The 12,831-nt window shown below is 35.7% G+C and overlaps 1 protein-coding gene across 2 annotated transcripts in view; it reads right to left on the bottom strand.

The window, feature by feature from the left end:
• Positions 1-2,221: 2,221 nt before the first annotated feature.
• LOC137631006 (acetylcholine receptor subunit alpha-like 2) overlaps positions 2,222-12,831 on the bottom strand; it is a 22,162-nt gene continuing 11,552 nt past the window's right edge. For both annotated transcript variants that reach the window (XM_068362544.1, XM_068362543.1), the window contains exons 2-10: positions 12,686-12,803; positions 12,071-12,195; positions 11,031-11,075; positions 10,421-10,530; positions 9,841-10,057; positions 6,624-6,819; positions 5,457-5,609; positions 4,322-4,488; positions 2,222-3,810 (exon numbers count right to left, since the gene is read on the bottom strand). In XM_068362544.1, coding sequence (XP_068218645.1) covers positions 3,586-3,810; positions 4,322-4,488; positions 5,457-5,609; positions 6,624-6,819; positions 9,841-10,057; positions 10,421-10,530; positions 11,031-11,075; positions 12,071-12,195; positions 12,686-12,737 — 1,290 coding nt within the window. In that variant the 5' untranslated portion in view covers positions 12,738-12,803 and the 3' untranslated portion in view covers positions 2,222-3,585. The remainder of the gene's footprint in view (positions 3,811-4,321; positions 4,489-5,456; positions 5,610-6,623; positions 6,820-9,840; positions 10,058-10,420; positions 10,531-11,030; positions 11,076-12,070; positions 12,196-12,685; positions 12,804-12,831) is intronic.

Here is a 12,831-nt window from a genome sequence, read left to right as displayed (position 1 = left end):
ACTCCAGTTAGCAACAGCGAGTAAAGTACGTCTTGTCGACACGTCGACAGAGAGAAAATTGAGTCTTTGTTTACATGGAGCTTGGTATCTGGCCGACAGATGGCGCTGATGGGCTCACCCGCAACCTGTATAGCGATCGCTGGCGAGTTTTTTTGTACAGTTTTTGTCTGTCGAGCAACAGAGTTGCAGCTATATATTCACCGGCTAAGTTAAATATTTAAAAAAATAAAGTTTTGTAATATAAAACGCTGGGCTCCTTATTCTATACGAACAAATGACTTCAACACAAACACCACCTACCAGCGTTTTCCTGAACTTCCAGGTGGAAGGTGGCTCCTGTGGTATATGCTACCATGACAAAGGAAGCGAAACGGATATTTCTCGTTAAAATCTGTAACTTTGTTAATGGAAGCTTCCGCCAGTAGTATATGGATTTGAAAATAGCGCATTTGCAAAGATCTAGGTAATATTATAGTAGAGTCCCAGCCAGTGGCATTACCGTTTGGCAGTACATAAGTGCTGGATGTTTTTCATTTTTTGTGAGCAAAAAGACAACAAGGCGGTGCAAGAACCATTAGACTTCGGTAATATTTCGATACCGGGTAGTCTACTGGTTTTTTGCTCCAAAGTGGGCTCGCTTCGCTCACGAAAAAAGAAAAACATCAAGCTCCTATGTACTGAGCAGTATGGCGCTGGGTGGGACTCAACCGTAATATTATCTAGATCTATTCAATTGTGCGAGTTTCAAAGTCCTAACTAATATTGCACTTTTCTATAACTGAACCAAGAGAAGTACTGTAGTGTGGGAGGATAGAAAAGAATGAGGGCAATTCCAAGATTAAAGCCATTTAACAATTAATGAAAAAAATTCTTACCTCTCGATGTAGCAAAAAAATGTACGTGCATTCAAATTACCAACAATATTCAATAAGTGCCCATGTATCTTGGGATTTTGTTTATAAACTTATTGCTGTATCTTGGTGAACAATTTGCTAGGTATAAATTTTAAACATTATTGTAGAAAAATAATAAATAATAGAAAAACATTAGGCTTAGTGTATGGGAACTGATAATTTTGGAGGAGTAACACTTATATTCCTCCAACCTGATAATAAAAACTCACATGGTGATGTTTGTCACTTAGGGTCAGTCAGTCTTCGTATGTAAAGTTGTAAACAATAATGAATGGGATACGGCAGTCAAAATTTAAATGAAGATGACCACGAACCTAAAGAAAATTATTATTATTATCATTATTATTATTATTATTATTATTATTATTATTGTTGTTGTTGTTGTTGATTTCTAAGCTACAATCCTGGTTGGAAAAGCAGGATTCTATAAGCCCAGGGGCTCCAACAGGGAAAATAACCCAGTGAAGAAAAGAAACAAGGAGGAAAATAAAATTTTAAGAACAGTAACATCAAAATAAATATCTCCTATATGAATTATAAAAACTTTAACAAAACAAGAGGACTCTAACTCAAGACAGTGAAAGACCAAGTACAGAGGCTATGGCACTACCCAAGATTAGAGAACAATGGTTTGATTTTGGAGTGTCCTTCTATAAGAGCTGCTTACCATAGCTGAAGAGTTTCTTCTACCCATACCTAGAGACTACTGAACAATGACAGCAGTAACCCCCTGGGTGAAGAAGAATTGTTGGGTAGTCTCAGTGTTGTCAGGTGTTTGAGGACAGAGGAGAGTATGTAAAGAATATGTCAGACTATTCGGTTTATGTGAAGGTAAAGGGAAAATGAACAGCAACCAGAGAGAAGGATCCAATGTAATACTGAAAGGCCAGTCAAAGGACCCCATAAATTTCTAGCGGTAGTATCTCAGCGGGTGGCTGGTGCCCTGGCCAACCTACTCCCTAAAAACACATAAAAACCACATAATGAGAGCAGCATCCTTTTTGATAATAGAAAGGTTAGTCCAGTCGTTTCTGACCAGAGACTTCACAGTCCTTTTTTAAATTTTCTATTTCTATTTTTATTTGAGGCATTTTTATGGATAATAATTTGTTTTAATTCTTCTTTTACTTAAAATTTTATTGCTATGCCAAAATGACATTAATTCTATGTATTTGTGTGTAGTGTAATCACACACACACACACACACACACACACATATATATATATATATATATATATATATATATATATATATATATATATATATATATATATATATATACTGTATAAATGGAATTTCTTTCATCATCTTGCTTTGTCAGTAATACGGGTATCTTTAAATATCAAATATTCAAATATCAAACCACAAATGGTTCTTAATACAGAATTTATTCAGTAGAAAAAATTTCAAACGGGAATAAGTGATGGATGCATCTACCGTAGCCATGTTTCCAGTTAGTGACTGGATGCTGATAGCCGAATGGATAACTCGACCGTCTGCTTCTTTATCACGATCCAACGTCACAGGTTCGAACCCTAGGTAAAATTTAGGCACTTCTCCAATGGAATGACCTTTGAAGTATGTTGGGCTGGCGTTCGAGACCTGCTTATGCTCTATAGTTTCTTATAGTGTCTGCAATTTCACCATCCTTGTGAGACAAGGTTGGGGTTTGGAGGAACTTACAGATCTACCTGGTGAGTCATCAGCAGTCATTGCCTGGCCCTCCTTGGTCCTAGATTGGATGGAAAGGGGGCTTGAGGGCTAATCATATTTTCATATGGTCCGTCTCTATGTTATTGTCCCGCTTGCTTGGGCAATGTCACTGTCCCTTGCCTCTGCCATAAACATTCAAGGCACATTTCTTGAGTAATGACACGATTATTTCAATGCCAGCATTTCCAATAGCAAACCGCTATAACTAATTAAAATAGTTCAACAGTTTCTCCTAAGTTGATTTTGAAACGGTAAAACCGGTAATACCTCCTGCGATAAGAATTTGATAGATGCAAACATACCTAGACCATGGATACAACTAAAAGTGGAGTAGGTCTATATCCAATTGTATCATAGATATATATTTTTTTCTCGATATATCTTACATTTAACGCTTTGCTCACATTTTTCAATATTAAGTTCACTATTATTTACCAATCAGCTGACTAAGTTTCGCATTGCGAAGCCTTTCTCACCTGGTTCCAGATTGTCCAGTACCTACTTCATTGACTTTTCATTTGATTTAAAGTGTCTTCATTGTAGATTTTGTTACAAACATCTGTTCATTACAGGTGTCAAAGCATACCGATATTGCAATCAAGAATGTTTTGCAGGTTTAAAGGATATTACAGTATAACTAGAGTGACTTTCCATAATATATTGAATGAATTGTTGACAATAAAATACACATGATGAAAACTTTTCCATAATCATTATAAAACTATTTTACTCATTGATGTATGTTATTTTTTCAAATATTGAAAATACGGTACAAGGGCGTCCCGGGACGGCTAATACTGGACACGGGACAAATGTAACGAATATGGGACACTCCCGTCAAATACGGGACATTTGGTCACCGTTTTTCCTTATCTATGCCTTATTAGTTTTAATTGTTTATCCCACGGCTTACAGAAAGAGCCTATTCTGAAGGTCTTGGTTAGTTCTACGAAGGTATCAGAGGATGGCGCTGAATTTATACAAGTTTACGACGAAGATGATGGCGAAGATGATAAGGCAAATACGATCCATGAAGGCGGAGAGGAGCAGCCAGTCGAAGCTCGGAAAGGTGCTGCTGACATCATCCGCCGTGTACACGTGTCCGTTGCCATTTTCCTTCATGTCGTATTCGTCCGTTTTCAGAACGTTTGGGGAATACTGGTAGTGGTGGACTCTTGATGCCTTAGGGTAGAAGATGTTTTTAGAAAATACACTACTGAGGCCATTGGGAAGAAGAACTATTTAAAATAAATTCTATATTCTTGATGCTTTGGGGAAAATGAAAATGAATGGCAATATAGGTAAAGTTTTTTTTTTCTTTTTATTCTTGGATTTACTTGATAAAGTATTCTATAGGCGGAATAAATGTATGGCATTAAAGGCCAAAGCCCTGGCACTAGGCTGTAAAATTACCCCAAAACTGAATTTCCTCAATGTAAAGTTATTTTACTAACAGGTCTCTTGCAATTAATAGATTGAGAAGCTATGAAGTTTATAAATACACTAAAAAAGGCACTTGCACATCCTGGAATAACATCAGTTATAGGCCTATAGACCTATTGCAAGTGTGTTAATGTGACTTCTACAGCTCTCAAAACAGAGGTATGGATAGGCCTTAATTAGACTCAGGACTTTGGAGGAAACCCCAGGACCCACTCTTTCAGTGAGTCCTGATTAGACCATTATTACTCACGAGGTTCTTGTAGCTCTCGATGCAGAGGAGAGAGGACAATCTCAACACAGGCGTCTTGATGAAAGACGGAAGACCCAAAGAATGTGGGTCTCTGGCCATACGCAGAGACACCACACCGACCACGATGCTTGTAATGACCAGCGTTGCTTGCTTGCAGATAAGTTCCACTGTCAGTGAAAATAACATTAACAACAATAATTACCACCAACATTATTATTATTATTATTATTATTATTATTATTATTATTATTAGCCAAGCTACAACCCTAGCTGGAAAAGCAAGATGTTATAAGCCCAAGGGCCCCAACAGGGAAAAACAGCCCAGTGAGGAAAGGAAACAAGGAAATAAATAAATGATGAGAATAAATTAACAATAAATCATTCTAAAAACACCAACATCGTCTAAACAGATATGTCCTATATAACCTATTAACAATGTCAAAAACAGATATGTCATATATAAACTATAAAAAGACTCATGTCAGCCTGGTCAACATAAAAACATTTGCTCCATCATGATAAACAATTCAAATAAGTTCAGGAAACAAACTAGTAGTTCAGCTATGATATCGAAATGAAAATTAAAGGGTAACATGTGAAAATTAGATTTGAAAGTATTGTAAGATTTCGAATCACTGGTAATGTGGCAATTAACATCGCATATGTTACATGTGCTTCGTGAAAATTAGTTTGATAAGCTAGCACTGTTGCTATTAATAAAGATAACACATTATAGTTAGTACTAAATGAAATTTTAATTTATGGGAAAACCAAGATTAACGATTTCAAGATTTATATGTCAACTAATGAATAAACACACACACACGCACACACACACACACACACATATATATATATATATATATATATATATATATATATATATATATATATATACTGTATATATATATATATATATATATATATATATATATATATATATACATCTATATATATATATATATATATATATATATATATACAGTATATATATATATATATATATATATATATATATATATATATATATATATATATATATATATATATATCGGGTATACTGTAGCTAAGAGCCAAACCCCGTTGATAAATAATGTTTAAAGCAGTATATTCCCATAAGTTTGCAATACTTCACCAATGAGTGGCAGATGTGTCGGCGCTAAGGATATGGTGTAGGAAGCGTAGGCGATGAACAACATATCCAGGATGAGGCAAAGGATCCCGAAAAGCACCTTCTCTCCTGCGGCAGGAGGCAGCAGGAAAAGCACCATCGTCAGGAGGCTTAGTCCTGCAAGGGAATGTTATTATTATTATCATTATTATTATTATTATTATTATTATTATTACTTGTTAAGCTACAACCGTAGTAGCAAAAGCAAGATGCTATAAGCCCAAGGGCTGCAACAGGGAAAATAGCCCGGTGAGGAAAGGAAATAAGGAAACATATAGGATAGTATGCCCAATTGTACCCTCAAGCAAGAGAACTCTAATTCAAGACAGTGGAAAACTATGGTACAGAGGCTATGTCACCACCCAAGACTAGAAAACAATGGTTTGATTTTGGAGTGTCCTTCTCCTAGAAGAGCTGCCTACCATAGCTAGAGTCTATTCTACCCTTAACGAGAGGAATGTACCCACTGAACCATTGTTATTATTATTATTATTTTTATTATTATTACTAGCTAGGCTATAACCCTAGTTGGAAAAGTAGGATGCTATAAGCCCAGGAGCCCCAACAAGGAAAATAGCCCAGTGATGAAAGGAAACAAGGAAAAATAGAATATTTTAAGAACAGTAACAACATTAAAATAAATATCTCTTATATAAACTATAAAACTTTAATAAAACAAGAGGAAGATAAATAAGATAGAATAGTGTGCCCGAGCATACCTTCAAGCAAGAGAACTCTATCCCAAGACAGTGGAAGACCATGGTACAGAGGCTATGGCACTACCCAAGATTAGAGAACAATGGTTTGATTTTGGAGTGTCCTTCTCCTAGAAGAGTTGCTTACCATAGCTAAAGTCTTCTACCCTTACCTAGAGGAAAGTGGCAACTGAACAATGATAGTTTAGTAATCCCTTGGGTAAAGAAGAATTGTTTGGTAATCTGTGTTGTCAGGTGTATGAAGATAGAGGAGAATATGTAAAGAATAGGCTAGACTATTTGGTGTATACGTCATCAACGGGGAAAATGAACCGTAACCAGAGAGAAGAATTCATTGTAGTACTGTCTGGTGAATCTGGTCAGTCAAAGGACCCCATAACTCTCTAACGGTAGTATCTCAACACTTTAAACATACCTATAGCAGGTCCTTTGATAATCCATTCATAAGCAGGGGCATCTCGAGTCAAAAGCATTGACAGGTGTATCATGACATAGGGCTCTGGGCAGCATAGGTAGTTTTGCACTTCCCTCGTTATGTTGGAATCGACGAGGTCCCAAGAGTTTCGGGTAAGATTACGTCCACCGTTAGTGACCCGCACTGGTAAGTTACTCTGTAATGAATGGGAAAATTAACAATGAATCTTAGTACGCAATTAATATCAAGAGCTGTGTAATTTTATTATTATTATTATTATTATTATTAGCTAAGTAATAACCCAAGATGGAAAGGCAGGATGCTATAAGCCCAAGGGCTTCAACAAGGATAAATAGCCCAGTGAGGAAATGAAATAAAGAAAAAACTAAACTACAAGAGAAGAAATGAACAACTATGATAAAATATTTTAAGAACAGTAAAACTGAAATAGATCTTTCATACACAAAATACAAAAAGTTAAAAAAAAGCAAGAGGAAGAGAAATAAGACAGAACAGTGTGCCTGAATGTACCTTTAAGCAAGAGAACTCTACCTCAAGACAGTGGAAGACCATGGTACAGAGACCATGGCACTATCCATGACTAAGGAATAATGATTTGATTTTGGAGTGTCCTTCTACTAGAAGATCTGCTTACTATATTAACAAAATAGATGAAAGCATTAATAGAAATTCTGAGCAAGTGTCAGTCGTCTATTTCCATATTCTGTAGGTAGTAGGTTGGCCAGAGCACCAGCCACCCGTTGAGATACTACCACTAGAGAGTTACGGCATATTTTGACTGGCCAGACCAAGGTCTATATATACCAGGTCAGCCAACGCGCAGCTTAAGCTGTGAATCACCCATACTGTGACGTCACGCTTCCCCGTCTCACACACGTGGGTAAACAAAACAAAGGACCGTTGCCTTAGTTAGCTACCTATAGAGGAAACGTAAACAATAGGAGACGCTGTGTCCATTATCATTTTATTCATTCATTCATTCTGTCACTAATAATGCCAAGTAACTGCACAGTATTTGGCTGTTATAATAGACACGATGAAACTAGAAGCTCAAACATAAAATACCATCGCTTTCCAAAAGAAAAACCATACATAGACCAGTGGATACATGTATGTTGCCGTGCAGACAGAATTAACGCTGTGAATGCTACTGTTTGCTCGCTTTATTTTAAACCAGAAAGAGAAGTTTTTGTTTTCTCAGATGTTCCACATTTAATTAAATTAGTTAGAAATAATTTTATTGGCTCCGGTTTTTTCCTCAAGACTGGAGAGTGTATTTCAGATGACGACATACGAGAAATGCTTAATAAAACCAAAGAAGAATATAGGCTTGCATATAAGATTAATGAAATGCATTCAACTGTAACAGGTCAACAAAGACAGCGCGTTAAATTAGCAGTTCAATTACTCTCTAGGTCATGTGCCAACTCATTAAAATATTTATGGGAAAAGGGACTGTTGAAGTGTCAAAACTGGAATCAAACATCTGATTTTATTCTTTTAATAAATGATTGGTTCGACATAATGAATTCTTCCTCCATGTATGGAGAGTTTGGTAAAAGCAATGCTTTTGGTATTGATGTAGAAAAACAAACAGGTACACTGCTCAAGGTAATCGAGGTAATGAATACTATGAGAGTTAAAAATCCTAATACAAAAAGTCTTTTCAAGTTTCAGAAAGGAATAATTTTATGTAAATCTACCATTGCTTTGTTTGATATGTTAAAAGGCTCTTATAGTATTGACTACCTACTTACACAAAGACTAAATCAAGATTGCCTTGAACTTTTCTTTGGGTGTATAAGGCAAATGTTAGGGCACTATGATCATCCTCATGCTGTGAACTTTAAATTTCGGCTAAAATAATGTTACTAGGAAAGGAAATTAAAATATTAAGTGAAAAGTGTAATATCACCACTGTTGAAAAATCTCATGAAGCAGCCAAAGACGATGAATCTATCACGAAAGAAAGGGACTTAGCGTTAGAAATATGCCTAACAACGCAGATATTCAGAAATTTAGATTTTGATTTAGAGAAAGATGCTTTAGACGAGGAAGAAGACCTTTTGAGAGCAAATAAAGAAATTTATTGGGGGAGTAATTGAGGAAGAAGCTCTTAAATATATTGGTGGATATATTGTAAAGAAATTTTGTGTAAAATATCCTGAGTTAGGAAATAAGACTGAAGAAGTGCTAAGGAATGATACTTGGATAGCATGTGTAATCGGGGGGAATTACATGCACCTTCTAGTCAGTCTTTTTCTCAGTTGTTAATAATGCGGGAGATTTTTAATGCTGTACACGGGGAAGCTCTCATGGAAGGAAAAAAAAAATTTAAAAAGGTTTATTTAGAATTAAAACAGTCTGGTATTGAAGTTCCTGACGATGTTATTGATTTTTTTTTTAAGATATCGGTATATTTTCGAATGCGATATCTTGATAATTTGATAAAGTATAAAAAACCTCATTGACTGTGTGATAGATCTACGTTCTTAATGGGTTTCTCCAACACTAAGCCCCTTCAGATGACGTAGGTGCGCAGAAGAGGCTTAAAATCGGTACGTTGTCTGGCTGACCTGGTATATCTGGACCGTGGGCCAGACAGTACTACATTGGATCCTTCTCTCCAGTTACGGTTCATCTTATCTTTGCCTACACATAAACCGAATAGTCTGGCCTATTCTTTACATATTCTCTTCTGTACTCATACACTTGACAACACTGAGATTACCAAACAATTCTTCTTCACCCAAGGAGATACTGCACTGTCATTGTTCAGTAGCCACTTTCCTCTGGGTTAGGGTAGAAGAGACTTTAGATATGGTAAGCAGCTCTTCCAGGAGAAGGACACTCCAAACTCAAACCATTGTTCTCTAATCTTGGGTAGTGCCATAGCCTCTGTGCCATGGCCGTCCATTGTTATGGGTTAGAGTTCTCTTGCTTGAGGGTACACTCGGGCACCCTATTCTATCTAATTTCTCTTCTCTTGTTTTGTTAAAGTTTATATAGTATATAAAGGAGATATTTATTTCAATGTTGTTACTCTTCTTAAAATATTTTCCTTTTTTCCTGATCACTGGGCTATTTTTCCTGTTGGAGCCCCTGGGCTTATAGCATCCTGCTTTTCCAAGTAGGGTTGTAGCTTAGCAATTGATAATGATAATAATAATAATGATAATAATGATAATAATTCTACCTCGGGTTTGTCTGCTTTGAGGTGGAGATCGATGGCAATCCCATCGTGCACCCAGGATCCAATGACGCAGGTACAGTTGTGGGAGTCGTGGGGCCACAGGGTGAGATCCATGACGCAGGAGAAGTCGAGTTTCACCGAGGGCACGAACACTATGCTCCCGTTGTAGTACAGGAGGGCCTGCGTGGTCCCGAAAGCCATGTCTTCCCCGCCGTTGGCACTGGTAATATTCGACGCAATAATGATAAAAAATTGTATGTTAGATATATGGCAACATTCTTGCATTTCCTAAAAATTAGTGGTGTGATGTAAAAAAAAATTGGGTGGTTGATGGTCTTGTCGAAGTTGCAAATGAAAATGGAGCACATTTTATATGTTATTGTTCAACAAATAATCTTGTTGTTTAAGGTATTCTTTTTCGAGCGCAAGGACATGCACAAACATACATGGATTTCACCATGTGGTAATTACAAAAATCAAATAGATCACATAGCCATTAATAAAGAGAGGAGTAAAACAGCTTGGGAGTCGAGGGGACCGTCAAACTGTCTTGACTCTGTAATTCTAAAGCGAATATCCTAACCTGTTATATATTGCGATGTCTGGAATCCAAAGCATTTCGTAAGGGACGTGGATTTTATTAATGCCTCCGAATTCTTCAGGGTTCCATTTTAGTCGAGGATCAGTCCATTCCTGTTAGGAATATATATTTTAGAATTGTGTCTAATTCTGGAATTATATCAGATCAAATAGGATGCTATTTCAGGCTGACATAATACACTTTTTATGGTTTATATATGAAAGATGTTTCAATGTTGCTACTGTTCTCAGAATGATTAAGTTCAATTGCTCATTACTTTAGTAGTTTATTTATTTCCTTTTCCTCACTAGGCTATTTTTCTCCTGATGGAGCCCTTAGGCTTATAGCATCCTGCTTTTCCAACTAGTGTTGTAGCTTAGCTCTTAATAATAATAATAATAATAATAATAATAATATTAATAATAAAAATTTATGGAATTATATCTCGTTCATATTTAAACAACCACAAAACAAGAGTGATGACTCACATTTCTGAATCAGTAATTTCATAAATGTATTCTTCAACTCTCATATATTAATTTATAATAGCAACGAATTGTTTTGAAAGAAGCAAGCTTTTCAAAATACAAATAAAAATAACTTGAGAACTTACAATTGAAAACCAAGTATCTACCATTAATGAGTGGCGCCTCTCATCCTGGAATTGATAGAATATATCCATTAACATAAATAAAATTTAACATTAACCATAAGAAAATTTAACATTAAAATTAACATTAAGAAAAGTTAACATTAACATTAACACTAACATTAATAAAAGTTAACATTATCATTAGCATTAACAATAAGACAAGTTAACATTAACATTAACACTAACATTAATAAAAGTTAACATTATAATTAGCATTAACAATAAGACAAGTTAACATTAACATTAAGAAAAGTTAACATTAACATTAACACTAACATTAATAAAAGTTAACATTATCATTAGCATTAACAATAAGACAAGTTAACATTAACATTAACACTAACATTAATAAAAGTTAACATTATAATTAGCATTAACAATAAGACAAGTTAACATTAACATTAAGAAAAGTTAACATTAACATTAAGAATAAGAAAAGTTAACATTAACATTAACATCAACAATAAAAAAGTTAACATTAACATTAACATTAAGAATAGTTAACATTAACATTAAGAAAAGTTAACACTAACATTAAGAAAAGTTATGAAAATTCCACTTATATACTGTATTATATATAAAAACAACAAAATCAACAAATGCAGCCGTTTCTAGTCCACTGTAGGACAAAGGCCTCAGACATGTCCTTATTCATGTCTGGGATTTGGCCAGTTTTCATCACCAGCGTGTGCAGATTGGTGATGGTGGGAGCCTTTTGCCTGATCGTTCACAGCAAATTAACCTATATATTATAGTATGGGTGGTCCATCCTGACTAGTACAGCTTTGCTGATCATGGCGATACACAAACCCTTTCACCACGTCAAGGTATCATCACTCAGATATATATATATATATATATATATATATATATATATATATATATATATATATATAGAGAGAGAGAGAGAGAGAGAGAGAGAGAGAGAGAGAGAGAGAGAGAGAGAGAGAGAGAGAGAGAGAGAGAGAGAGAGAATGCAATTTCAGAAACTCTTATCTTACCATTTCAAAATGCATGATTCTAACACTGATGACGACTAGCGTGCTTTCTGCAGGAAGGATGAGTTGGTTGTACGTCCTAAATAAGTCGTTCCTAAGCTGCTCTTCGTGTCCTCTGTATGCCCCGGCTAGAAAGACGAATTCTGAATTACTGAAACTTCTCTGGAAGAATAGTATATTAAGCCTTATCTTATCACAAGCCATTCATCTTTCATTAGAAATCTTGCTGAATTATATTTTTGCCTAAAAAGTTTAAAAGTTTAAAGGCCAATCATGAATGGCAGAGGCAATGGACTGTGACAATCCCTAGCAGGATAATGTCCTAGAGACTAACCATATATACATATGATTAGCACACAAACCCTCTCTCCACCCAAGCCAGAATCAGGGAGGACCAGGCAATAGTTGCTGAGGACTCAGAGAGTAGACTTATTGGCTCCCCAAACACCCCATCTTTAGCTCGCAAGATTGGTGAGGTTGCGGACACTACAAAAACTACCGAGTTTGAGCATGACTCGAACTCCAGTCCAGAAGAAAGGTTTATTGTGATATGCCATAAACAAGGGTTAAGATTTAGTCTTGAACATTTATAAAAACAGAAATGCAGACCAATCTTACTCTGAGAAATCATCACCATTCCGGTGATCAAAATACGAAGCCATAGACCCATGGTGTCGTCACTTCCAAGTTGTAGTCGTTGCTCGGTGGCTATTTCATCTCATTCGATAACCACTATCTGCAAATGTAAAGAAAATAATCCAGCG

Source organism: Palaemon carinicauda, chromosome 39, assembly GCF_036898095.1.
Source record: "Palaemon carinicauda isolate YSFRI2023 chromosome 39, ASM3689809v2, whole genome shotgun sequence".
Lineage (NCBI taxonomy): Eukaryota > Metazoa > Arthropoda > Malacostraca > Decapoda > Palaemonidae > Palaemon > Palaemon carinicauda.
Note: the sequence above shows the minus strand (reverse complement) of the source record. Positions and strands in the feature narration are given on the sequence as shown.